Source organism: Procambarus clarkii, chromosome 11 (genome assembly GCF_040958095.1).
Source record: "Procambarus clarkii isolate CNS0578487 chromosome 11, FALCON_Pclarkii_2.0, whole genome shotgun sequence".
NCBI classification, from domain to species: Eukaryota; Metazoa; Arthropoda; class Malacostraca; order Decapoda; family Cambaridae; genus Procambarus; species Procambarus clarkii.
Window position 1 is genome coordinate 39,115,835 of NC_091160.1, and position 26,917 is coordinate 39,142,751.

At 43.7% G+C, this 26,917-nt stretch overlaps 2 protein-coding genes across 2 annotated transcripts in view; both read right to left on the reverse strand.

Moving 5' to 3' along the window:
- Positions 1-26,917, reverse strand: part of LOC123758325 (uncharacterized) — a 41,098-nt gene that overhangs the window by 12,944 nt on the left and 1,237 nt on the right. The gene's annotated exons all lie outside the window — the stretch shown is intronic.
- LOC138363670 (mucin-7-like) lies at positions 857-25,009 on the reverse strand. Its single transcript, XM_069323048.1, has 2 exons — positions 24,660-25,009; positions 857-1,610 (listed from the first exon to the last, which is right to left on the reverse strand). Exons 1-2 carry the CDS (start codon positions 25,007-25,009, stop codon positions 857-859), a joined length of 1,104 nt encoding a protein of 367 aa, XP_069179149.1.

Consider the following 26,917-nt stretch of genomic DNA (forward strand, 5'->3'; position numbering starts at 1 on the left):
TTTGGGCTAATTCAATAATACAAAGCGTGAATTTTTCTGCGTCTAACCGTCCATTTGTGTTCGTTAGACCAAACAGTTGCTACAAGTACTGTCAATTAAGTAATGGTAATGTCTTCTCGCAGACATGATAACATTGGTATAAATCCACACTTGAGGATTTGTGAAATTTATGTGAGTAATTTACACCTATGTAAGGTTGTAAATTCCATACATAAATTTCACAAATACACAAGTGTGGGTTTTTATTCAGAGTACTGTCATTATTGGAGGATAGGCTGAATAGAGAGAGAGATACAGACACAGAGAGACAGACACAGACAGAGGCATACAGGCATAAAGAGACAGAGACACACAGGAAGAAGACACTGAAGAAACAAACAGAAAAACAATGGCATACCAATAGACACAAACAGACGCAGGAAGACAGACATAAAAACAGCGACGGACACAGAAACATAGAAAATCACAGACACACAGTTAAGTACAAATAACGCAAAAATTATCGACTTTTTTAAATTTCCGTCATTATAGAATTAAATAAGTGCAGGTTAAAAATAATGAAGTAACATTTGTTTAATAACTATTGATTAAATTTCTACATAATAAACAATGTAAATAAATTTCTACGGAATAGGATATATGTCAATTACGATTGTATAATAACATTTAAGGGTGTTAAAAAAAATTTTACTCTGAACATTTTCTTGCTTTGCAAAATGGCAAAAGTTGAGAGAGCAGCCAACTTTTAAGCGCCTTCCTCATATTCGTTTTAAAATGCTAATATTTGCGAGTCTGCCTCAAACTTTGTGCGTTTTTACTACTTTCTCGCAGTGTTAGAGGAAGTCTGAGATAATAATTATGTACGAAATATTGATATTGTTAGCAGGTTGGTGGCTGCCGATGTTGGCAGGAGGTTGGTGGCTGCCGATGTTGGCAGGAGGCTGGTGGCTGCCGATGTTAGCAGGAGGCTGGTGGCTGCCGATGTTGGCAGGAGGCTGGTGGCTGCCGATGTTGGCAGGAGGCTGGTGGCTGCCGATGTTGGCAGGAGGCTGGTGGCTGCCGATGTTGGCAGGAGGCTGGTGGCTGCCGATGTTAGCAGGAGGCTGGTGGCTGCCGATGTTGGCAGGAGGCTGGTGGCTGCCGATGTTGGCAGGAGGCTGGTGGCTGCCGATGTTGGCAGGAGGCTGGTGGCTGCCGATGTTGGCAGGAGGCTGGTGGCTGCCGATGTTGGCAGGAGGCTGGTGGCTGCCGATGTTGGCAGGAGGTTGGTGGCTGCCGATGTTGGCAGGAGGCTGGTGGCTGCCGATGTTGGCAGGAGGATGTTGGCAGGAGGCTGGTGGCTGCCGATGTTGGCAGGAGGCTGGTGGCTGCCGATGTTGGCAGGAGGCTGGTGGCTGCCGATGTTGGCAGGAGGCTGGTGGCTGCCGATGTTGGCAGGAGGCTGGTGGCTGCCGATGTTGGCAGGAGGCTGGTGGCTGCCGATGTTGGCAGGAGGCTGGTGGCTGCCGATGTTGGCAGGAGGCTGGTGGCTGCCGATGTTGGCAGGAGGCTGGTGGCTGCCGATGTTGGCAGGAGGCTGGTGGCTGCCGATGTTGGCAGGAGGCTGGTGGCTGCCGATGTTGGTAAGAGACTGAACTATGTAAATCTTGCGTGTCGTAATTTAAACATCCCGCGTGTTTGTGCTTCGCGTCATTGTTTTCACATTCATACTGACAAGACAAACAATGCCACACGCACACCTAAACGACTTCTGTAGTTAGACAAACAGTCCACACTAACAATTAAAGAACTTGTGAGGGGGAAGAAGAGAGAAAGTCGTAGATAAACATGATAGGAGGATTAGTCTGATGATTGTGGATAATGAAGGAAAATAATCTAAGTGTATGATGGGGACAAAGTCATGGGAAAAAAGCAGAACGGTAAAGTAATTAACACTTTCGTACAGATTTAAGACCGAAGGGGCAAATAAAGTATTTGCCTACTGGTACACCCGGCTCACCAACCCCCGTGTGAATTGTGGCAACATCTGTAACTTCTCGGTGAAAGTTTCTCACAACGAAAAAAATAAATATATATATCCCAGATGGCGGAGGTAAAATATGACTGTGTTGAAGAACGCCATCTCTGGTTGGGTTTAGGCTTCACTAATGTCTTTTAAATATACAAATATGTTGGTCTCCGCGCTTATCTCTGTCGTGGAGACAGTTGCTTGGTAAAATAGAATTGTAAATATGTTTGCATCACAGTTGAGCGGCAGTTTCTTGGCCACTGCTTAGTAGAAATCTGTCATTAAATAATTTATTACAAAACACAATTCTATCGTTCGCCCAACCGTTCAAGTATCATAATCACCCTTCACCAAGAAAGGTAATGAGAATCTTGCTCTTCTCAAAGCTGTCACACTTGTAACAATAGCCTCCTCCATCGAAAATTTAAGATCTCACTCGCAGTGTCTAAACCGACGGCTCAGTCCAATCTTTTATTGGACGGACAGCAACAGCATGTAGGTTTTATAGAAATAATACTTGCACACGGACTGTTAATGTCAGGTTAAACAACGGGCTGACCTCCACACAAACAGAACTAGCGGCACTACAATTAGCTACCAGAACATTAAAAACATAGGAGGAATAATATTTTGTGATTCAAAGTCTGCTCTTCAAGCAATTTAAAACTTCTCCTGGAAGATGTCGAACTTCCAGAAGTTTTAAGAACCTCACAGCAGTGAGGCAAGAACCTCACACTAACAATTATAAATGACCTAATTGCTGCACAGAGTAAAGGGTTTCGAATCTCATTTGTATGGATACCATCACACATAAATATAACCCATCATAATGAGACAGACATTGCAGCCAAATTAGCGTGTAACAGAGATGAAGTTGAATTAGACCTAGGTATCCCCATCTCTGCTGTCAAAGCTATATTGTACCAAACACTCAGGTCTGATAGGAAAGAAATTACTGACTCCCAACGACCTGAAAGCACCAGGATAAAAAGCTATGATTTGTTCAAATCTGAAACCTATATTTATGGGCAGCACAAAACGTGGACCAGACTGTGCGACACAGTGGTTGCCAGGATCAGGTTGGGTTACCGTTACCTATGGCAGGTGGCTACAGGTGACGGATCTCCCAATCCTGAACACTCCAGGTGCAAACTCTGTAAGCAGGAACTGCGGCATGATCTCTCACACTACATCACCGAATGCCCAGTTATTAGACCATTCAGACCAGTTGGCATGAGGCACCTGGAGCTTGGCAATTACCTTATTCACTCTCATGTTCATGAAGATATCCTCATATTGTACCCAAAATTTGCAAGTGCAGGCTACTAAACCTATGACCCTGTATGACTAACCATCCTGCGAGATGGGGACTTTTAGTATCACTGCTGCCTGATTCACTCTTGTGTTGATGATATCCTCATAATGAACCCAGAGTCTGTCACTGTGTAAACTACTTATCACATGCCTCTGTATGACTAACCATCCTGAGTGATGGGGATTTTTAGCATCACGGAGCTAGCTTTTTGATATTCTGTACTCCCCTTCATATAGTCTAGGGTAGCCGCACAAATGCAGATGTACCTATATGTGTTAATAAAAAATCCGTCCCCATTTTCTGGTGGAAAATGGGAACCGGATCTTGCTTTAATTTTTATTGGAGTGGAGGGGGATGATCAGACATCTTGGGCTTTCACCCGAGGATGACCAGCTCACAGGAGCATAGACATCTCGACATCCCAGAGAGGTCACCATCTAGTTTAGTACCAATAACGTAGCACATGTAATCCCTGCAGCAGCCATAATACATATATATTCCTCGAAATTTAATTACGAAAAAATCCAGCAAATATAATGTCATCAACTAATAAATGGTTTTAACTGAGTTATTAAACAGTAAGATAGAGAATGAGTAAAGATGTATTGAAGGAAACTAAACTATTTTTTACTGGTAATTTTTGTCTCTCTCTCTCTCTCTCTCTCTCTCTCTCTCTCTCTCTCTCTCTCTCTCTCTCTCTCTCTCTCTCTCTCTCTCTCTCTTTCAATTACCTTGGACGTTCATCATCACAGGACGATAGTTTTGGCTTCACTCACTAACTTTCGACAGTTCAAACTTAGGACGTCTGGAGGCGAGGATAATTAGAATATAGAAAACCCTTAAGGAAATTATTCTCTATATTTTCTGTTCTTATTGTAAGTAGCAATGTATTATTTTATAAATATTATTTTGTCAGAATTATTCATATTATATTTTGTATTATATCATAATTTACTATTTATTTAATATAAATATTCTGGGTACTTTATTTAATATATATATATATATATATATATATATATATATATATATATATATATATATATATATATATATATATATATATATATATATATATATATATATATATATATTGATTAATTCGTACAGGCTCTCAAAACCATTACTATGCTTAGTTCTCTATCAGGCGAGCTTTAAAGTTAACAAAAAACTTAGTGAATTTGAAGTTACAACTTGAACAATTAATCATAAATGAACGAACACCTCTAATTGATGTATAAAATGAGAATAGTTGTACGTGGCTGGTGTACTATAGTGCGCCTGTACATTAAAATATGTTTATTGATTGTTATGTACTTAAAAAAGTAAAGGTATAATAAATATGTACTTAAAAAAAGATATACACGGTACTATGCATATTTATTATATGATGAAATGGTAGATAATTGGTTAATTTGCTATTGTTCCTGAAGAAAATGTTAAATTATGTACACGACACACGCTCAACCCGACCTCCTAATAGAACGTCATATTTTGACGTATACTCCGGTATAGGGAGCCGGTCGGCCGAGCGGACAGCACGCTGGACTTGTGATCCTGAGGTCCCGGGTTCGATCCCGGGCGCCGGTGAGAAACAATGGGCAGAGTTTCTTTCACCGTATGCCCCCTGTTAACTAGCAGTAAAATAGGTACCTGGGTGTTAGTCAGCTGTCACGGGCTGCTTCCTGGGGGTGGAGGCCTGGTCGAGGACCGGGCCGAGGTGACACTAAAGCCCCGAAATCATCTCAAGATATAAGATACTCCACATAAGGCCAAAAATGGTCGTACAAGAAAATGGTAGCGGCTCGCGAAATTGACATACTGTCCCGTTTTCTGTTTTTGGATCCTCTGGTAGGTTAGGATAAGGGCATTGTAGTACGACAGTTTCTTGACGTTGGGGAACCTTAGGAGGACAGGCTGCTATAGCGGCTAGATGAAGATCTGACCGATTGTCTAATTCACTTATTCACATAACATTGAATGGAAGACGGATGATGGTGCCTCACAAATTTAAAAATTAAAGACTAAAGGTTGAGAAGCTAAGAGAGCGAGTGTTGATTTGTGAGTACAAAGTATTGGTACAGAGTATTGTTGTTGTTATAGATTCAGCTACTCTGAACAAGTTCCAAGTAGCACGGGCTATGGTGAGCCCGTAGTGGACTTACCTGGCACAAGAACGGTGCCTGTAGAGAGTATTTGAAGTGAATTTTGAACATGAAGTTGTGAACAGGTGAATCAGTGTGGTGGTGCTGAGGCTATCTCCGTGCTGTTGTGTGGTGTGCTTGAAAAAGGAGACCCGTTGGTTGTCCCTGACTTAGTTCAAATTCAAGTATGTTTATTGAGACAAGAAAGAAATACATCTCAAAGGGATAGAGTAGCTTAGGCTATTTCTACCCTCCCCCCCCCCCCCTTTCCTGGCTTGGTAACTATTTTTGGGAACAATTTGCTTTAGAATAATATTTTTCTGTAGCATAGTTATTATTTAAGTCAATACCACCTATACAGTATTTTTCACTCACCTGATGACCTTTTGTTAAGCTTCAGGAGAGTTATAATTCACGCGTACGGTTTCAACAATGTTACTCGGGTCGCCGTAAAAACTAATAAAAGCCTAATATGGTAACACTGTACATAATTCCACTGTTAATCTTGTCAGAATTGATAATTGTTGGACGATCAGCTGGTGTGTAAGTTTTTAATTAATGAAATAATCGTATGCTTCAAAGTGTGTTGTCATACTGTGCTGTTTCATAGTAAATTGCTGTGAAATATTTCAACAAAATAAAAGCGTGCGTTTCTGTGTATATTAAACGGAGATAAAAATTAACAAAATATAATATTCTTGAATTTCAGATTGATATATTAATATATCGTGCAGTTGATAGGTCTGAACCCTTATAGTTAACCAAGTGCTATTGCATAAATTTAGTTTGATATAATATTTTAGTAAAGAAAATAATTTCAGCAATGATTAATTATTCAATCATGATAACATACAAAATAAAGGTATGTAACTACAGGAAAGATAATTTGCTTTAACAAAAAACACTCCTGAAACCAAACGGAAATCTTGAGAGAGTCTAATGCTGACTTGACCGACGTGTACCAGCTTGGGAACTGTGAGCCCTAATGTTCTCAGTGTGTAGGCAAGACCACAACATCTTTCCAAACACGGGAGACATCTCTCGTCACGCAGGGTGCAGTCGCACCTCCACAGATCTCCAGTATCATCTATTGATACTGGTAATGGCTCAAAAGGGCCACCACTTACGGGCTATTCATGCCCGTGTCACCTCTTGGGTGGCTTAATCTTCATCAATCAATCAATCTTTCCTAAGGCACATGGCACTACCCCAAACAATAAGGCTTGATTAAATATCACATCATTTCTACTCAAAACCAATCCAATACCAGAGATATTCTGGGCAGTAATTCCGTAATACTGACCAACGAGGGAAGGCGTTTTCAGGGGAAAGCGTCAAGCCACTACGACTATATAGCACTTGCAAGGGGTCAGGATAAGGATTTGGGATGGGACGGGGGGAAAGAAATGGTGCCCAAAATTTTGGACGGTCGGGGATTGAGCACCAACCTGCATGAAGCGAGACCGTCGCTCTACCGTCCAGCTCAAGTGGATGGGTTACTGACCAACGAACAATAATAATTTAGCGCTGAACATAGTTCAGACCTAAATTAAACTTTTGTTGTTGTTTTAGATTTAGCTACTCGGAACGAAGTGTCCATGTAGCACGGGCTATGGTGAGCCCGTAATTGAGTTCGGTTATTCGCGATAACCTTGTTACTCTGATATTTGGGTCAAAGTATTAAATGATGGTGGGGTTTCCTCCTTTTTCCCTGTTTCTTTTTCGCTTTCTGTTTTAGTGCCCTGGCTTTAGTCTTGTTTTAATTACATTATCTTGGTGGCGGATGTAGGTGCAGAATGTTCACAAGTGAGTCCCATTCCTCAACGGCTTTTCTGATCATTGTAGTCGCTGTGGAATGTGCATCTAATGCAGCTGCTGTTGTTGGACTAATGTTGAGTTTGATGCGCAGGGCTTCAGTTACTTCACATTCCAGTAAGTAGTGCAATAGTGGCGCCTCTGCTTCTGTTCCATAGATATGACACTCTTTAACTATTGGTTTTATTACCCCTCAGCAGCACTTGTAACCAAGTCTGAGTCTGAGTATGGCTACTGCAATGTCTCTGGATATCTTTTTGTCAGCCTTGAAAAAGTAGTACCCGGTGGCTTGTTCGTACCATATCGCAGTGAATCTTCCTTCCGCTACTTTGGTTCTGTGGCGACTTTTGATACTTGGGAGTATTTTCTTCTTGATTTGCTCCCTAATCTGTGAAAAACTTGGAGGTATTTGAACCTGTACAACAGGTAGAGCAGTGGCAGTTTTTGCTAGTGAGTCTGCCTTTTCATTAAATTGACTGATTGATTGATAAAGAATAAGCCACCCAAAAGGTGGCACGGGCATGAATACCCCGTAAAGGGTGGCCCTTTGGAGCCATAACCAGTATCAATAGCTGATACTGGAGATCTGTGGATCATTAAATTAAACTTGTTGTTTAAGATTCAGCTACTGGGAACTAAAAGTCCCAAGTAGCACGGGCTATGGTGAGCCGGTGATGGACTTACCTGACACAGGAGCGGTGCTGAAACTTGAAATTAATTAAGCTGTATATACATTGTTGTTGTTATAGATTCAGCTACTCGGAACAAGTTCCAAGTAGCACGGGCTATGGTGAGCCCGTAACTTACCTGGCACAGGAGCGGAGCAAGTAGTACGGGCTATGGTGAGCCCGTAGTGAACTTACCTGGCACGGGAGTGGTGCCTGGGAGTGCGCCTCCTGTATATACAGTACATGTATATACAGTACATGTACATGTATATACAGTACAGCGAGAGGTGAGATACACTTTATTGTACAGAGCCTCAGACGGTTTGATGTGAACTGCATTTTTTTACAGCTAATCTGTTGCTGAAATAAATTTAAATCTCTCGATATATTCCATGTTGCTGGTCAGGATCTCACCGGTGACGTTTCATCATAAATTGTTTAGTTCTTGTTCAAACTTTCCTCAACTGTGTAAACTAAAAAACAAAAATCAGAATTTTCTCATATTCCGCCTGACCTTTCACTATGAACTCCAGAATGCTCCGTTGACCCGTCATTTTTTGCACTTGATAAAATATATTTAATTTACAAATAAAAAATTATATACCGGTAATTAGGCCAATTAGTTAATAATAATTGTAAAATTAATAATATTGATAATAAATAAATTTTAAATGGAGGAAGTTTGAATCACTGAATGTAGTGCTTTTAGATAACTGAAAATCTGGTAGACGCTAACGATCATAAATGCGTAATCTGCAGGTCTGGAATTTGCCTCACGTCAAGTTGCGTTCTTTTCGGTAAAGTTTGACTTTAATCACAAAGGGGAAGGGTTGGGCGCGCGCCTCTACGGCACGTGGGAGTCATGGGAGAAAGTTCACTGAACCACTTATATGGCAACACGGGAGAAAGTTGCGCAGTTGCCAAGCGTTTCATTGTAACCTAACCTGTTTCATTGTGTGCTATGGAATTTGTATAAATATTGTACATTGTACGTTATTTTACACTGAGGCATAAAGACAATGAAGTGTTTGTGTTTCGTTCAATGATCGGAACCTTCTGGAATCTGGTGATGGTTTCAAAACTCAGACCTGGCAATTCATTCCGAATTCTCTTACCAGCTAGAAAAATGAAGAACAATTATTTATATTAGCGCGGTAGATCTTTTTACAAATTTAACAACGCCTTCAAGAGGTATAATGTGACTCACCAAGAGAAAACAATTACAAGCTAGCCACTTCAAAATGCTGAACTGACAACAAAGTTCGTCAACAGGCCATGTATCAGAGGACCCAAAACAGTATCCTGACTTACCAGAGAACCCAAAACAGTATCCTGACTTACCAGAGGACCCAAAACAGTATCCTAACTTACCAGAGAACCCAAAACAGTATCCTAACTTACCAGAGAACCCAAAACAGTATCCTGACTTACCAGAGGACCCAAAACAGTATCCTAACTTACCAGAGAACCCAAAACAGTATCCTAACTTACCAGAGAACCCAAAACAGTATCCTGACTTACCAGAGGACCCAAAACAGTATCCTAACTTACCAGAGGACCCAAAACAGTATCCTAACTTACCAGAGAACCCAAAACAGTATCCTGACTTACCAGAGAACCCAAAACAGTATCCTAACTTACCAGAGGACCCAAAACAGTATCCTAACTTACCAGAGGACCCAAAACAGTATCCTAACTTACCAGAGGACCCAAAACAGTATCCTAACTTACCAGAGGACCCAAAACAGTATCCTAACTTACCAGAGGACCCAAAACAGTATCCTAACTTACCAGAGGATCCAAAACAGTATCCTAACCTACCAGAGGACCCAAAACAGTATCCTAACCTACCAGAGGACCCAAAACAGTATCCTAACCTACCAGAGGACCCAAAACAGTATCCTAACCTACCAGAGGACCCAAAACAGTATCCTAACCTACCAGAGGATCCAAAACAGTATCCTAACCTACCAGAGGACCCAAAACAGTATCCTAACCTACCAGAGGACCCAAAACAGTATCCTGACCTACCAGAGGACCTAAAACAGGATCCTAACCTACCAGAGAACCCAAAACAGTATCCTAACCTACCAGAGGACCCAAAACAGTATCTTAACCTACCAGAGGACCCAAAACAGTATCCTGACCTACCAGAGGACCCAAAACAGTAGCCTGACGTACCAGAGGACCCAAAACAGTATCCCGACGTACCAGAGGACCCAAAACAGTATCCTGACCTACCAGAGGACCCAAAACAGAAAACGGGACAGTATGTCAATCTCGTGAGCCATTTTCTAGTACTCCAGTAGGATAATTTTGGCCCTAACAGAATACGTCAAAATGCGACGTTCTATTAAAAGGACAGGTTGGATTAGAGTACTCGTAGGGACGTCGAAGGTACGACATACGCGACAAGACAGAGCGACAATCCCAGCTCATGGAGACGTACGTCAGATATATACAACTCGACCCATTACAAACAATCGCTCATCATAATACATCAAGCAACAGGTAAACACCTAAACAAAGAAATATGACTATGTCTTCTGCACCAAAGAAAAACGAATAATCTTAAGTATGGTTTTCGTTCATGTATAGCTGAATACGCTTATGCAGGGGTTATAATTCATGTATAGATGAAAATGCTTATACATGGTTGTCATTCATGTATAGCAGAATGCAACAAATCTAAAGCACTTTCTCTCCCCCCGGGAGATGGGAGCGGTTGTCCCCCCTGGTGGTGGTAGGGGACTGAACCGGTCAGCCAGGACTGGTTCTCATTAGATTTCACTTTCTCGGAAGCCTAGTACCTTGCCCTGGCGTCACTGAGTTACTCGCTCTTCTCTGAGCTTCTCATGTCCCCGTATTTAAATTATTTAAGGTATTTACAAAGGACCTATTGTTAATGTATTAAAAAAAATCATAGATGTTGCAATATAAACATTTGTAACACGTTGGTATTATAATTATAAGGTGGGTGTGTGTGTGTGGGTTAGATGTAACCGATAATGGCACAGTCTCAGCTGAGGGCCTTGTGGGGTCCTATGTTTACTGCTCACGGGATGAGTATGGGGTGCACAATAAACTACCGCTCACGGGATGAGTATGGGGTGCACAATAAACTACCGCTCACGGGATGAGTATGGGGTGCACAATAAACTACCGCTCACGGGATGAGTATGGGGTGCACAATAAACTACCGCTCACGGGATGAGTATGGGGTGCACAATAAACTACCGCTCACGGGATGAGTATGGGGTGCACAATAAACTACCGCTCACGGGATGAGTATGGGGTGCACAATAACTACCGCTCGCAGGGGTGAGTATGGGGTGCACAATAAACTACCGCTCACGGGATGAGTATGGGGTGCACAATAACTACCGCTCGCAGGGGTGAGTATGGGGTGCACAATAAACTACCTCTCACGGGATGAATATGGGGTGCACAATAAACTACCGCTCACGGGATGAGTATGGGGTGCACAATAAACTACCGCTCACGGGATGAGTATGGGGTGCACAATAAACTACCGCTCACAGGCTGAGTATGGGGTGCACAATAAACTACCGCTCACAGGCTGAGTATGGGGTGCACAATAAACTACCGCTCACAGGCTGAGTATGGAGTGCACAATAAACTACCGCTCACAGGATGAGTATGGAGTGCACAATAAACTACCGCTCACAGGATGAGTATGGGGTGCACAATAAACTACCGCTCACAGGATGAGTATGGGGTGCACAATAAACTACCGCTCACAGGATGAGTATGGGGTGCACAATAAACTACCGCTCACAGGATGAGTATGGGGTGCACAATAAACTACCGCTCACAGGATGAGCATGGGGTGCACAATAAACTACCGCTCACAGGATGAGTATGGGGTGCTCAATAAACTACCGCTCACAGGATGAGTATGGGGTGCACAATAAACTACCGCTCACAGGATGAGTATGGGGTGCACAATAAACTACCGCTCACAGGCTGAGTATGGGGTGCACAATAAATACCGCTCACAGGCTGAGTATGGGGTGCACAATAAACTACCGCTCACAGGATGAGTATGGGGTGCACAATAAACTACCGCTCACAGAATGAGTATGGAGTGCACAATAAACTACCGCTCATAGGATGAGTATGGAGTGCACAATAAACTACCGCTCACAGGATGAGTATGGGGTGCACAATAAACTACCGCTCACAGGATGAGTATGGGGTGCACAATAAACTACCGCTCACAGGATGAGTATGGGGTGCACAATAAACTACCGCTCACAGGATGAGTATGGGGTGCACAATAAACTACCGCTCACAGGATGAGCATGGGGTGCACAATAAACTACCGCTCACAGGATGAGTATGGGGTGCTCAATAAACTACCGCTCACAGGATGAGTATGGGGTGCACAATAAACTACCGCTCACAGGATGAGTATGGGGTGCACAATAAACTACCGCTCACAGGCTGAGTATGGGGTGCACAATAAATACCGCTCACAGGCTGAGTATGGGGTGCACAATAAACTACCGCTCACAGGATGAGTATGGGGTGCACAATAAACTACCGCTCACAGAATGAGTATGGGGTGCACAATAAACTACCGCTCACAGGCTGAGTATGGGGTGCACAATAAACTACCGCTCACAGGATGAGTATGGGGTGCACAATAAACTACCGCTCACAGGCTGAGTATGGGGTGCACAATAAACTACCGCTCACAGAATGAGTATGGGGTGCACAATAAACTACCGCTCACAGGCTGAGTATGGGGTGCACAATAAATACCGCTCACAGGCTGAGTATGGGGTGCACAATAAACTACCGCTCACAGGATGAGTATGGGGTGCACAATAAACTACCGCTCACAGGATGAGTATGGGGTGCTCAATAAACTACCGCTCACAGGATGAGTATGGGGTGCACAATAAACTACCGCTCACGGGATGAGTATGGGGTGCACAATAAACTACCGCTCACAGGATGAGTATGGGGTGCACAATAAACTACCGCTCACGGGAGAAGTATGGGGTGCACAATAAACTACCGCTCACGGGATGAGTATGGGGTGCACAATAAACTACCATTCACAGGATGAGTATGGGGTGCACAATAAACTACCGCTCACGGGATGAGTATGGGGTGCACAATAAACTACCGCTCACAGGATGAGTATGGGGTGCACAATAAACTACCGCTCACAGGATGAGTATGGGGTGCACAATAAACTACCGCTCACGGGATGAGTATGGGGTGCACAATAAACTACCGCTCACAGGATGAGTATGGGGTGCACAATAAACTACCGCTCACAGGATGAGTATGGGGTGCACAATAAACTACCGTTCACAGAATGAGTATGGGGTGCACAATAAACTACCATTCACAGGATGAGTATGGGGTGCACAATAAACTACCGTTCACAGAATGAGTATGGGGTGCACAATAAACTACCGCTCGCAGGATAAATGGTAGTTTGTTGTACAATATTCCATGTTCTTCGGAAGGTACGGTCCTCACATTGTAATATATATAAATTCCTTACATAAATTTCACATATACACAAGTGATATTTTTTATCCATTATCTTTAGTTGTAATGACGGATTTACATTTTTCCGAGAATTTAAAAGATTCAACATTTTAATTATAATTTTATTTTTAATTTCGAGTTATCATATTCTGTTATTTATGTATTTATTTGTAATTGCATTTATATGATTCTTATCTTATCAAAATGTTAAAAAAATTTAAAAAATTGATTTATTTTAATGGTTATACAAATTTAGTTGTGTTTACACACCCACCAGGTTGCATAAATAGCCCATTTAAAGCAAGTCCTATTTACACCCAGCAAATTATTGTTAACCCTATTAAGAAAAGGTAATGTCTTAACCCTATTCTTATAATTATCATTTATAAATCTAAATTTATCTCATGTAAATAAATTGTTAATATGAGCTGAAGATCAATTTAATTTTTATCAGAAGTAAACGTATATCGTTTTTGTTAATGCATTTTTTGTTATTAATACACTGGGTCCTATAGAACCCAGCAGTTTGCGCCTCTCAAAACACTGTAATAAGAGAGTTTTGTTAGCCTGTTTTCATAAGGAATATTCCTAAAGTTGAGGCTTCAATTTATTGTAGTGCTATGTGTGGCTCTCAGTTTATTGTTGTGTGTGTGTGTGGCTCTCAGTTTATTGTGCTGTGTGTATGTGTGGCTCTCAGTTTATTGTGCTGTGTGTGGCTCTCAGTTTATTGTGTGTGTGTGTGGCTCTCAGTTTATTGTTCTGTGTGTGTGTGGCTCTCAGTTTATTGTGCTGTGTGTATGTGTGGCTCTCAGTTTATTGTGCTGTGTGTGGCTCTCAGTTTATTGTTCTGTGTGTGTGGCTCTCAGTTTATTGTGCTGTGTGTGGCTCTCAGTTTATTGTTCTGTGTGTGTGGCTCTCAGTTTATTGTTCTGTGTGTGTGTGGCTCTCAGTTTATTGTTCTGTGTGTGTGGCTCTCAGTTTATTGTGCTGTGTGTGGCTCTCAGTTTATTGTTCTGTGTGTGTGTGGCTCTCAGTTTATTGTTCTGTGTGTGTGGCTCTCAGTTTATTGTGCTGTGTGTGGCTCTCAGTTTATTGTTCTGTGTGTGTGGCTCTCAGTTTATTGTGCTGTGTGTGTGGCTCTCAGGTTATTGTGCTGTGTGTGTGGCTCTCAGTTTATTGTGCTGTGTGTGTGGCTCTCAGGTTATTGTGCTGTGTGTGTGGCTCTCAGTTTATTGTGCTGTGTGTGGCTCTCAGTTTATTGTCCTGTGTGTATGGCTCTGAGTTTATTGTTCTGTGTGTGTGGCTCTCAGTTTATTGTGCTGTGTGTGTGTGGCTCTCAGTTTATTGTGCTGTGTGTGGCTCTCAGTTTATTGTCCTGTGTGTATGGCTCTCAGTTTATTGTTCTGTGTGTGTGGCTCTCAGTTTATTGTTCTGTGTGTGTGGCTCTCAGTTTATTGTTCTGTGTGTGTGGCTCTCAGTTTATTGTGCTGTGTGTGTGGCTCTCAGTTTATTGTGCTGTGTGTGTGGCTCTCAGTTTATTGTGCTGTGTGTGTGGCTCTCAGTTTATTGTGCTGTGTGTGTGGCTCTCAGTTTATTGTGCTGTGTGTATGTGTGGCTCTCAGTTTATTGTGCTGTGTGTGTGGCTCTCAGTTTATTGTGCTGTGTGTATGTGTGGCTCTCAGTTTATTGTGCTGTGTGTGTGGCTCTCAGTTTATTGTGCTGTGTGTATGTGTGGCTCTCAGTTTATTGTGCTGTGTGTGGCTCTCAGTTTATTGTGCTGTGTGTGGCTCTCAGTTTATTGTTCTGTGTGTGTGGCTCTCAGTTTATTGTTCTGTGTGTATGGCTCTCAGTTTATTGTGCTGTGTGTGTGGCTCTCAGTTTATTGTTCTGTGTGTGTGGCTCTCAGTTTATTGTTCTGTGTGTGTGTGTGGCTCTCAGTTTATTGTGCTGTGTGTGTGGCTCTCAGTTTATTGTTCTGTGTGTGTGGCTCTCAGTTTATTGTTCTGTGTGTGTGTGTGGCTCTCAGTTTATTGTTCTGTGTGTGTGTGTGGCTCTCAGTTTATTGTGCTGTGTGTGTGGCTCTCAGTTTATTGTTCTGCGTGTGTGTGTGGCTCTCAGTTTATTGTGCTGTGTGTGTGGCTCTCAGTTTATTGTGCTGTGTGTGTGTGTGGCTCTCAGTTTATTGTTCTGCGTGTGTGTGTGGCTCTCAGTTTATTGTGCTGTGTGTGTGGCTCTCAGTTTATTGTTCTGCGTGTGTGTGTGGCTCTCAGTTTATTGTGCTGTGTGTGTGGCTCTCAGTTTATTGTGCTGTGTGTGTGTGTGTGGCTCTCAGTTTATTGTTCTGCGTGTGTGTGTGGCTCTCAGTTTATTGTGCTGTGTGTGTGGCTCTCAGTTTATTGTGCTGTGTGTGTGTGTGGCTCTCAGTTTATTGTTCTGCGTGTGTGTGTGGCTCTCAGTTTATTGTTCTGCGTGTGTGTGTGGCTCTCAGTTTATTGTTCTGCGTGTGTGTGTGGCTCTCAGTTTATTGTTCTGCATGTGTGTGTGGCTCTCAGTTTATTGTGCTGTGTGTGTGGCTCTCAGTTTATTGTGCTGTGTGTGTGGCTCTCAGTTTATTGTGCTGTGTGTGTGTGTGTGGCTCTCAGTTTATTGTGCTGTGTGTGGCTCTCAATTTAATGTTATGTGTGTAGCTCGAGCTTGACAAACAGTTTGTAAGATATTTGTTAGAATTTCGTTAGGTTAAAACGCAAAAAAAAGGCTTACAATGGAGACAAATAAGATTGGTCAGAAAACAAGGCGAGACTCTGAGAAAGAACTTGATGTATAAATTAGATTAGCCGGAACCTGGGTTCCTGTCGCCCTGATTATTGGCGAAGGTCGCACAAGACGCAACCTTCATTATAACTTCCTCGCTAATTAACATTAATCAGTCCCAGCCCTGACCCGAATAACCCAAAATTTAGGCTACGAGAGATATGCAAATTATCCTCCACTAACCGAGCGTTTATCGCTTAAATATCAATCGTGCATACCCTTACTGCGCTTAAAAGAGGCCATCCCTGATCGAATTTAAAACTAGGATAAATTTTCTATAGATAAGTTTGATTTGGTCCAATGGTTTCCTGTGTTACAGCCAATACTATTGAGCAAGAGGGAGCGCCATTCCTCCGCCAGGTCTGCCCAGACAGGGTGGCGCCGGGCCTTGACATTGACTGCGCCCTCCACAATTGTGCTCTTGCTGGCTGTTTAATGTCATGGTAATTTCATGGCCGGGTGAATACTCTGAGATCTAAATTACATGATAAATATGTCATGGCCCCCGTCTTCAGACTTCCTATGGCAGAATAGTTACATGTCGTTAGAGGATCTAGCGCTTTCCTCCATTCAATTGTTTTTTATACAGTAAGTCAAATCCATTGTCTTGTCTTTGGGAAGTTTGCAATTCGCCAACTTCGTGTTATCCTGTGCTGTGATATCTTTCCTGGGTCTCGGGAATGCGGTTGGGTGTGTTTTCGTTTCGCAATCGGGAATCCCGGGTTGGGATCCCGGCCAGGACAAATGGTTAGGCCTTTTTTTTTCATCTAATGCTGCCTGTCCCCGACAAAAATGAATGATTTGATGATGATTGATGAAGATTAAGGCACCCAAAAGGTGGCACGGGCATGAATAGCCCGTAAGTGGTGGCCCTTTTGAGCCATTACCAGTATCAAGAGCTGATACTGGAGATCTGTGGAGGTGCGACTGCACCCTGCGTGACGGGAGATGTCTCCCGTATGAATGATTTAAATTATACCTGATCATATAACAAGAGATTACCTGTGACCAGTTTCAAGAGTTCTTCTATTCCCACAACAGCCTGTGCTGAAGGCCAGGCATCTCAAGTTCAAGTATTTTTATTGAGACAAGAAAAAAATCTCAAATGGATAGAGTAGCTTAGGCTATTTCTACCCCCCATCCAGGCATCTCTGGTGTGTGTACGATAACCACCGTATGTGTCATATAGCCAGAAACAAGATAGCCTCACTATATATTGCCGAAATAAAGAGCATATCTGAGTTCCAAAACCCTGCGGTCACACTTTTCACTCCGCCATAACCCGATAATTGCATATCATGACCTGAGAGCCGATTGCTTACACGCGTAATGTAAGTTATCCCAAATTGGTACCAATTCCATTTTCCACCTATTTTACACTATTATATAGTTGACCGCATTGGAGGAGGGACATCTGAAACTTGCTCTAGAGGAAGTTAATTTACTTTATAATGGTTTATTCGGACTTAAGGCGGTGGCGGAAGGGTTACAATTACCTGGAAGAGGACATGGAAGGGATATGAGGAAAGGACGGGAGCTGGAATAGAACTGAGTGTGGGATATTGGTAGTGGTGGTGGTGATGGTGGTGATATTGGTGGTGGTGGTGGTGATGGTGGTGATATTGGTGGTGGTGGTGGTGATGGTGGTGATATTGGTGGTGGTATTGGTGGTGTGGTGGTGATATTGGTGGTGTGGTGGTGATAATTAATGATGACTGAAAATAATGATCCACGTTACCGACATTCAGCCCAGTTCCTCCCGGAAGCCTAACCCCACCATCCTCACCTCACTCCTCTCTACTTGCCGATATATATATATATATATATATATATATATATATATATATATATATATATATATATATATATATATATATATATATATATATATATATATATATATACCAGAGGACCCAAAACAGAAAGCGGGACAGTACGACACTTTCGCCAGCCGCTTCTATTTTCTAGTACGACAATTTTTGGCCGCAGAGGTTGGCGAGATAGTGGTTAAGGGCGCCCCTGGAGTGAGGCTCCCTCATCACTAATGGCTGTGGTGGTCACTATAATTACACCATTTACGCTTTTACAGTACCACTTTCTACTCTATTTAGGACTAAGTTGAGCGATCGGTTTCGCTTTTATTGATTGTGTGCTTTAGTGCTTTGAATTGGTTCCCGCCAAACACACACCGAAACTACGACGTTGTTACAACGTTCGAGCAAGTTTTAACACCTCCTAACCAGTTATAACAACCAATATAGCAAGTTGTAACAACGTTCTCATACGTCATAAACACGTTAAGCCAAGATGTAACAACTTTATTACAAGTTGTAACAAGCGGAAAATAGTGACAGTTTCGGTTTGTGTTTCCAGGGTTGAACCTGTGTTTTGTATAAATAATTCCCTTCGTTATGGACAGGAAGCCTGTGTATATATATATGCTTGCATGGAGGTCCTGCCCCAAGGTCGATCTACTGACCTTGCCCAGAATATAACTCCACAAGAGTTACCTGATCCCTCGGGTACCCCCAATACCTGATCAACCAGGCTGTGATTCATACGTCAAGCTGCGAGTCGTCGCGTCCAACAGCCTAGTTGACCAGTCCAGCAACCAGGAAACGTGGTCAGAGACGGGGGGGCCGCGGGGACATTGATCCCTGAAATCAATGCTAGGAAAAGTAGCTATTTACTGCGAAGCGAACAGGTGCATTAGGTAAAAGGAAACGTGCCCAATCGCCTTTGTCCCGCCCGGGATCCTCAGTTCTTAAGTAAATAATATAAAAGCAGCGAGTTAATACGGCCGTATTCCACCCGTAGAGTCCTTCAGGCTCCAGGATGTTACTCTCAGTGTTGCTGCTTCACAACACAACAGCTGTGGGAGCAACGAAGGCTCTATGCATTCGTGTGTTGGGTGCTAACACACCCAACGCACACTTCTACAAAAAAAAGAACTGACGACGTTTCGGTCCATCTTGGACCATTATCGAGTCGTGGCAAACTTTACACGACATTTCATACTTGATAATGGTCCCAGGACGGACTGAAAAGTCGCCACTTCTTAATTTTCAGATGTGTGGGGTTGGGTGTGTAATTTGGAGCCCGTTATTGTGACTTAGTACTGTCTCCTTTGTTCCAACAACACTACTAACAGCTTTGTTTGTGGTACATAAGAACAAAGGTAACTGCAGAAGGCCTATTGGCCTATACGAGGCAGCTCCTATTTATAACCACCCACTCATATACATGTCCAACCCACGTTTGAAACATTAATATATATATATACTCTCAAGAGTATTCTCAAGAGTATATGGGTTCCAGTGATGACTCGCGGGTTCAAATGTGTAAAGGTTGGTCTGGACTGGGAGGAAGCCGAGGCTAATGGAAGTGGGTGTGACATGTGAGGGATCTGTGAGTGGGAACCAGTCAAGGGAGCTGGAAATGCGAGTCAACTCGAGAGAAACCTGGACATGCCGGTTCGCCAGAGGATCTGCCAGTGGAGGAGACGCCTAAATGGGTCAGTTTAATTAAACTAGGTGTAAAGTGGTGACCATTACAGAGAAAACTAAACTTTCTAGTTCAGTAAAGGCTCAAACGGGATACCAATTACAGAAACCATATAATAGGCGCCAGATAATAGGGTCAATAGGAGCAAGCAGGGATGGGTTTAAATGAAACGCAGTTTTGAAAGTCAGTATCCGGATAGGAGACCAGCAATAAGGGGGGTCCTAATGGTCTATTTGGGAGAACATTAAATGGGAAACAGCCATGAAGGGTAGGAGGTCTAGTGAGGCTGATCCACCATGCCACACCTCTCACCATTTCTCTCATTAACATAGCCTCACCTTGTGTCCACAGTGTATACCATCCTACACCTGGTAGTCTACACAGGGAGAGGGGGGGAAAGGTGGAGGGGTCAGTCTCCAGGGCAGGTGTGAGTCCCTCTTCTGAACCCGCTGGGAGGGGGGGGGGAGGAAAGGTGGGGTTTGCCTCGGTGGGGGGCAGGGAATGTAAGTCCCCCCTCTCCCCACCTTTCTGTGTACGAGCTAACGAGAGACTACACGTTGTGTAGGCCGCTTGGTAATGTTGCGAAGGGGGGGGGAGGGCTAAACCACAGAGTTGCTCCTGCTCTAGAGTAGACGGGAGTTGACGACAGGGGCGGTGTTTGTGTTGCTGGAGCGCGGCGCCCCCTGTATGTTACACACTTTCTCTTGGATAAGATATTACCAGCTGCTGCTGCTCCCTCACCCCCTCTCACTCTCACTCTCTCACTCTCCCTCTCTCTGTTTCTCTTTCTCCTGAGGTGGAGCAACAAAGATAGCGAGTATTACCTGAAGGGAGTTACCACTCGCGAAAACTGCCCACGAAATGCGTGAATATGTAATAATCCGCGTCACTCCGACTGGTGGCGGGACGAGGCGGCCACACCGTGTACACTCATGAGAGGTAACTGGGGGAAACTTTGCTTACACATCATAACTTTCCCATCATACTGGCAGGCCAGTACATACCACTTTGTCATGGCGGGCCTCTATTTGTGGGGTCCTGGAGCCAGATTCACGAAAGCACTTATGCAAGCATTTACGAACCTGTACATCGTTTCTCAAACTTTGGCGGCTTTGTTTACAATTAATAAACAGTTAATCAGCTCCGAAGCACCAGGAGGCTGTTTATGACAATAAGAACAGTTGATTGGCAAGTTTTAATACTTGTAAACTGTTTAATAAATGTAACCAAAGCCGTCAAAGATTGAGGAAAAATGTACAGGTTCGTAAATGCTTTCGTGAATCTGGCCCCTGGAGCCTCGGCTGTTATGGGGCCCATTCGCAACCAGCAGAGGGGTATGGGTAACATTCGCAACCAGCAGAGGGGTATGGGTAACATTCGCAACCAGCAGAGGGGTATGGGTAACTAGTGTTATCTTCAGTGGGGGGTTGACCAGACCACACACTAGAAAGTGAAGGGACGACGACGTTTCGGTCCGTCCTGCATCATTCTCAAGTCGACTGTGATGACGAAAGTTGTTGTTGTTGTTTTAGATTTAGCTACTGAGAACGTAGTGTCCATGTAGCACGGGCTATGGTGATCCCGTAAGATGAGGGAAGATTGATTGATTGATAAAGATTAAGCCACCAAGGAGGTGGCACGGGCTTGAAAAGCCCGTAAAGTGATGAGGGAAGATTGATTGATTATTGAAAAAGATTAAGCCACCCAAAAGGTGGCACGGGCATGAATAGCCCGTAAGTGGTGGCCCTTTTGAGCCATTACCAGTATCAAGAGATGATACGGGAGATCTGTGGAGGTGCGACTGCACCCTGCGTGACGGGAGATGTCTCCCGTCAGATGAGGGGAGTTGTTTGTTGTTGTTTCAGACTTAACTACTGGGAGCAAAGTGTCCATGTAGCACGGGCTATGGTGATCCCGTGATTGATGATGAGGGAAGGAGGCGAAGACAATAAATATGCAAGTAAGGAGAAGGAAATCTTAAAGGAAGAAAAAACAAGGCAAAAGGTACGAAGGTAAGGTGTAATAAAGGAGATAGTAATAGGAATAAGAAAGGGATCGTAAGACAAAACAAGGGAAAGAAAGAAAGATAAATGGAAGGGTAAGCTAATGTTAGGTCACGTTTGTTAGAAAGTTTAGAGCATTTGAGTATATACTGTGAAAGGGAAGAGTTAACGTCAACAAAGCCAGGACTCAAGTTCATGTTCTGTAGGTTGTGTATCCCAGCCGATTCACCAAGACGGCGTCTGTGTTGAGTAGAGGCAGGAAAGACCAATTTTAGAGGAAGACCTGGAAGAGAATGGTCCAGGACGGACCGAAACGTCGTCGTCCCTTCACTTTCTAGTGTGTGGTTTGGTCAACATACTTCAGCCACGTTATTGTGACTCTTCGTCTTCAGAGGGGGTTGTTCCATCACAGAACACAACGATGGTGGGTTGTTCCACCACAGAACACAACAATGGTGGGTTGTTCCATCACAGAACACAACGATGGTGGGTTGTTCCACCACAGAACACAACAATGGTGGGTTGTTCCACCACAGAACACAACAATGGTGGGTTGTTCCACCCCAGAACACAACAATGGTGGGTTGTTCCACCACAGAACACAACAATGGTGGGTTGTTCCACCACAGAACACAACAATGGTGGGTTGTTCCACCCCAGAACACAACAATGGTGGGTTGTTCCACCACAGAACACAACGATGGTGGGTTGTTCCACCACAGAACACAACAATGGTGGGTTGTTCCATCACAGAACACAACGATGGTGGGTTGTCCCACCACAGAACACAACAATGGTGGGTTGTTCCACCACAGAACACAACAATGGTGGGTTGTTCCACCACAGAACACAACAATGGTGGGTTGTTCCACCACAGAACACAACAATGGTGGGTTGTTCCACCACAGAACACAACGATGGTGGGTTGTTCCACCACAGAACACAACAATGGTGGGTTGTCCCACCACAGAACACAGCAATGGTGGGTTGTTCCACCACAGAACACAACAATGGTGGGTTGTTCCACCACAGAACACAACAATGGTGGGTTGTTCCACCCCAGAACACAACAATGGTGGGTTGTTCCACCCCAGAACACAACAATGGTGGGTTGTTCCACCACAGAACACAACAATGGTGGGTTGTTCCACCACAGAACACAACAATGGGGGGTTGTTCCACCCCAGAACACAACAATGGTGGGTTGTTCCACCACAGAACACAACAATGGTGGGTTGTTCCACCACAGAACACAACAATGGGGGGTTGTTCCACCACAGAACACAACAATGGTGGGTTGTTCCACCACAGAACACAACAATGGGGGGTTGTTCCACCACAGAACACAACAATGGTGGGTTGTTCCACCACAGAACACAACAATGGGGTCGTCCCAAAGGAAACATAAATAGGCCTAGTGTCTGAGAAAACTGATTTTCGTGTGGCGGCTGCCAGCCTACTTTAATATCCTTTTAATTTTCATCTTAACTCACTTTGTGATGAATTTTACTACATTATTAATAATATTATTGTAATTATTATTTAAACCCCGTCCCATAAAGTCGACCCAAAATGGTTAAACAACGTGGAATATAAACTCGTGGGGCGGCTCGGATATGAGGGCCCTGAAGTATAAGGTCCATTAGTGTGGCAGTAGACCTGCCCTTGTGGCTTTGTGGGGTCTCGTTCTTATTCCCCCCATGTTGCCTTCAATACATGTCCCGCCAACACTGTTCCATGTGTATATATATATTATGTGAGTGTGTGTGTGTGTGTGTGTATGTGTGTATGTACTCACCTATTTGTGCTTGCGGGGGTTGAGCTCTGGCTCTTTGGTCCCGCCTCTCAACTGTCAATCAACTGTTGTACAGATTCCTGAGCCTATTGGGCTCTCTCATATCTACATTTGAAACTGTGTATGGAGTCAGCCTCCACCACATCACTGCCTAATGCATTCCACCTGTTAACTACACTGACACTGAAAAAGTTCCTTCTAACGTCCCTGTGGCTCATTTGGGTACTCAGTTTCCACCTGTGTCCCCTTGTTCGCGTACCACCAGTGTTGAATAGTTTATCCTTGTCTACCCTTTCTATTCCCCCTGAGGATTTTGTAGGTAGTGATCATGTCTCCCCTTACTCTTCTGTCTTTCAGTGTCGTAAGGTGCATTTCCCGCAGCCTTTCCTCGTAACTCATGCCTCTTAGTTCTGGGACTAGTCTAGTGGCATACCTTTGGACTTTTTCCAGCTTCGTCTTGTGCTTGACAAGGTACGGGCTCCATGCTGGGGCCGCATACTCCAGGATTGGTCTTACATATGTGGTGTACAAGATTCTGAATGATTCCTTACACAGGTTCCTGAACGCTGTTCTGATGTTAACCAGCCTCGCATATGCCGCAGACATAATTCTTTTTACGTGGGTTCAGGAGACAGGTTTGGTGTGATATCAACTCCTAGATCTTTCTCTCTGTCCGTTTCATTAAGTACTTCATCTCCTATTCTGTATCCTGTGTCTGGCCTCCTGTTTCCACTGCCTAGTTTCATTACTTTGCATTTACTCGGATTGAACTTTAGCAGCCATTTGTTGGACCAATCATTCGGTTTGTCTAGATCATCTTGTAGCCTCCTACTATCATCCTCTGTTTCAATCCTCCTCAAAATGTTTGCATCATCAGCAAACATTGAGAAAAACGAGTCTATACCCTCTGGGAGATCATTTGCATATATTAGAAAAAGTATTGGTCCAAAGACAGACCCCCGCGGGACTCCACTTGTGACGTCTCGACAATCTGAGACCTCACCCCTCACACCCCTGCTTTCCAAATTTCTGGCAGTTTCCCTGTTGCCAGTGATTTGTTATACACTATGGAGAGTGGCAGGCACAGTGCTTCTGCTCCTTCCTTTAGTATCCAAGAGGAGCTTCCATCTAGGCCAATAGCCTTTGTCACATCTAACTCTAGTAACAACTTTCTTACTTCCCCACTGGTAATCTCAAACTCTTCTAGTGGTTTCTGGTTAACAATTCCCTCTCTTATCTCTGGAATTTCTCCTTGCTCTAAGGTGAAGACCTCCTGGATTTTTTTATTCAGTTCCTCACACACCTCCTTGTCATTTGTAGTGAATCCTTCCGTCCCTATCCTTAATTTCATTATCTGTTCTTTTACTGCTGTTTTTCTCCTGATGTGGCTGTGCAGCAATTTGAGTTGAGTCATTGCCTTGCTTTCGATGTTATTTTCGTATTGTCTTTCTCTCTTCTCATCCTGACAAATAGCAGTCAGCAAATGACAGCTAGAACTTGAGCAGCAAATGGCTGCTTAAGTTCAACCCGAGTAAATACAAAGTAATGAAACTAGGCGGCGGAAACAGAAGACCAGTCACAGGATACAGAATAGGAGATGAAGTACTTAATGAAACGGACAGAGAGAAAGATCTAGGAGTTGATATCACACCAAACCTGTCTCCTGAAGCCCCTCATAAAAAGAATAACGTCTGCGGCGTATCTCGCGCGAGGCTGGCTAACATCAGAACAGCGTTCAGGAACCTGTGTAAGGAATCATTCAGAACCTTGTATGACACATGTATACAAGGCGTACCTTGTCAAGCACAAGACGAAGCTGGAAAAAGTTCAGAGGTATGCCACTAGGCTAGTCCCAGAACTAAGAGGCATGAGTTACGAGGAAAGGCTGCGGAAAATGCTCCTTACCTCACTGGAAGACAGAAGAGTAAGAGGAGACATGATAACTACCTACAAAATTCTCGGGGAATCGACCGGGTAGACAAGGATAAACTATTCAACACTGCTGGTACGCGAACAAGGGGACACAGGTGGAAACTGAGTACCCACATGAGCTACAGGGACGTTAGAAAGAACTTTTTCAGTCTCAGGTGGAATGCATTAGGCAGTGATGTGGTGGAGGCTGACTCCATACACAGTTTCAAATGTAGATATGATAGAGCCCAATAGGCTCAGGAACCTGTACACCAGTTGATTGACAGTTGAGAGGCGGGACCAAAGAGCCAGAGCTCAACCCCAGCAAGCACAACAAGACGACCACAAACATCATCACACAATTAACGACAGCGACCATGGAGGCGTACGACCACAACCGTCGGGACAGTCACAAACACGCGCCAGAGAGCCACAAACCATGTACACTGAGACACAAACGACAAAGTGAGAAACAAACCACAAACAGTGAGTAACAAACCACAAACAGTGAGAAACAAACCACCAACAGTGAGAAACAAACCACCAACAGTGAGAAACAAACCACCAACAGTGAGAAACAAACCACCAACAGTGAGAAACAAACCACAAACAGTGAGAAACAAACCACCAACAGTGAGAAACAAACCACAAACAGTGAGAAACAAACCACAAATAGTGAGAAACAAACTACAAACAGTGATAAACAAACCACCAACAGTGAGAAACAAACCACCAACAGTGAGAAACAAACCACAAACAGTGAGAAACAAACCACAAACAGTGACAAACAAACCACAAACAGTAAGACACAAACCACAAAGTGACAAACCACAAACAGTGAGAAACAAACCACAAACAGTGACAAACAAACCACAAACAGTGACAAACAAACCTGACTAGCCTCCAACAAGCTGTTTCCGGAGAGTTTTTATCATTCCTTTCTTGTTTGTCTTCAGTTGGTGTGTGCGGCGTTGCTTGGTGGAAGTAAAGAAACGAAAATCTCTTCCGGTTGTGTTCCTTAAATATTGCGTTGTTGCTGCTACGTCTCAAGGAGGAGCGACAAGTGTTCCTTAGTGTGTTGTTGCTGCTACGTCTCAAGGAGGAGCGACAAGTGTTCCTTAGTGTGTTGTTGCTGCTACGTCTCAAGGAGGAGCGACAAGTGTTCCTTAGTGCGTTGTTGCTGCTACGTCTCAAGGAGGAGCGACAAGTGTTCCTTAGTGCGTTGTTGCTGCTACGTCTCAAGGAGGAGCGACAAGTGTTCCTTAGTGTGTTGTTGCTGCTACGTCTCAAGGAGGAGCGACAAGTGTTCCTTAGTGTGTTGTTGCTGCTACGTCTCAAGGAGGAGCGACAAGTGTTCCTTAGTGTGTTGTTGCTGCTACGTCTCAAGGAGGAGCGACAAGTGTTCCTTAGT

What these genes read in the sequence shown, in the direction of transcription:
- LOC138363670 (XM_069323048.1), bottom strand. Translation starts at nt 25,009, where the DNA reads ATGACTCAACTCAAATTGCTGCACAGCCACATCAGGAGAAAAACAGCA. An exon ending in TGCCTGCCACTCTCCATAGT is followed by an intron (nt 1,611 to 24,659) that starts GTATAACAAATC and finishes CAACATCGGCAG; the next exon opens with CCACCAGCCTCCTGCCAACA.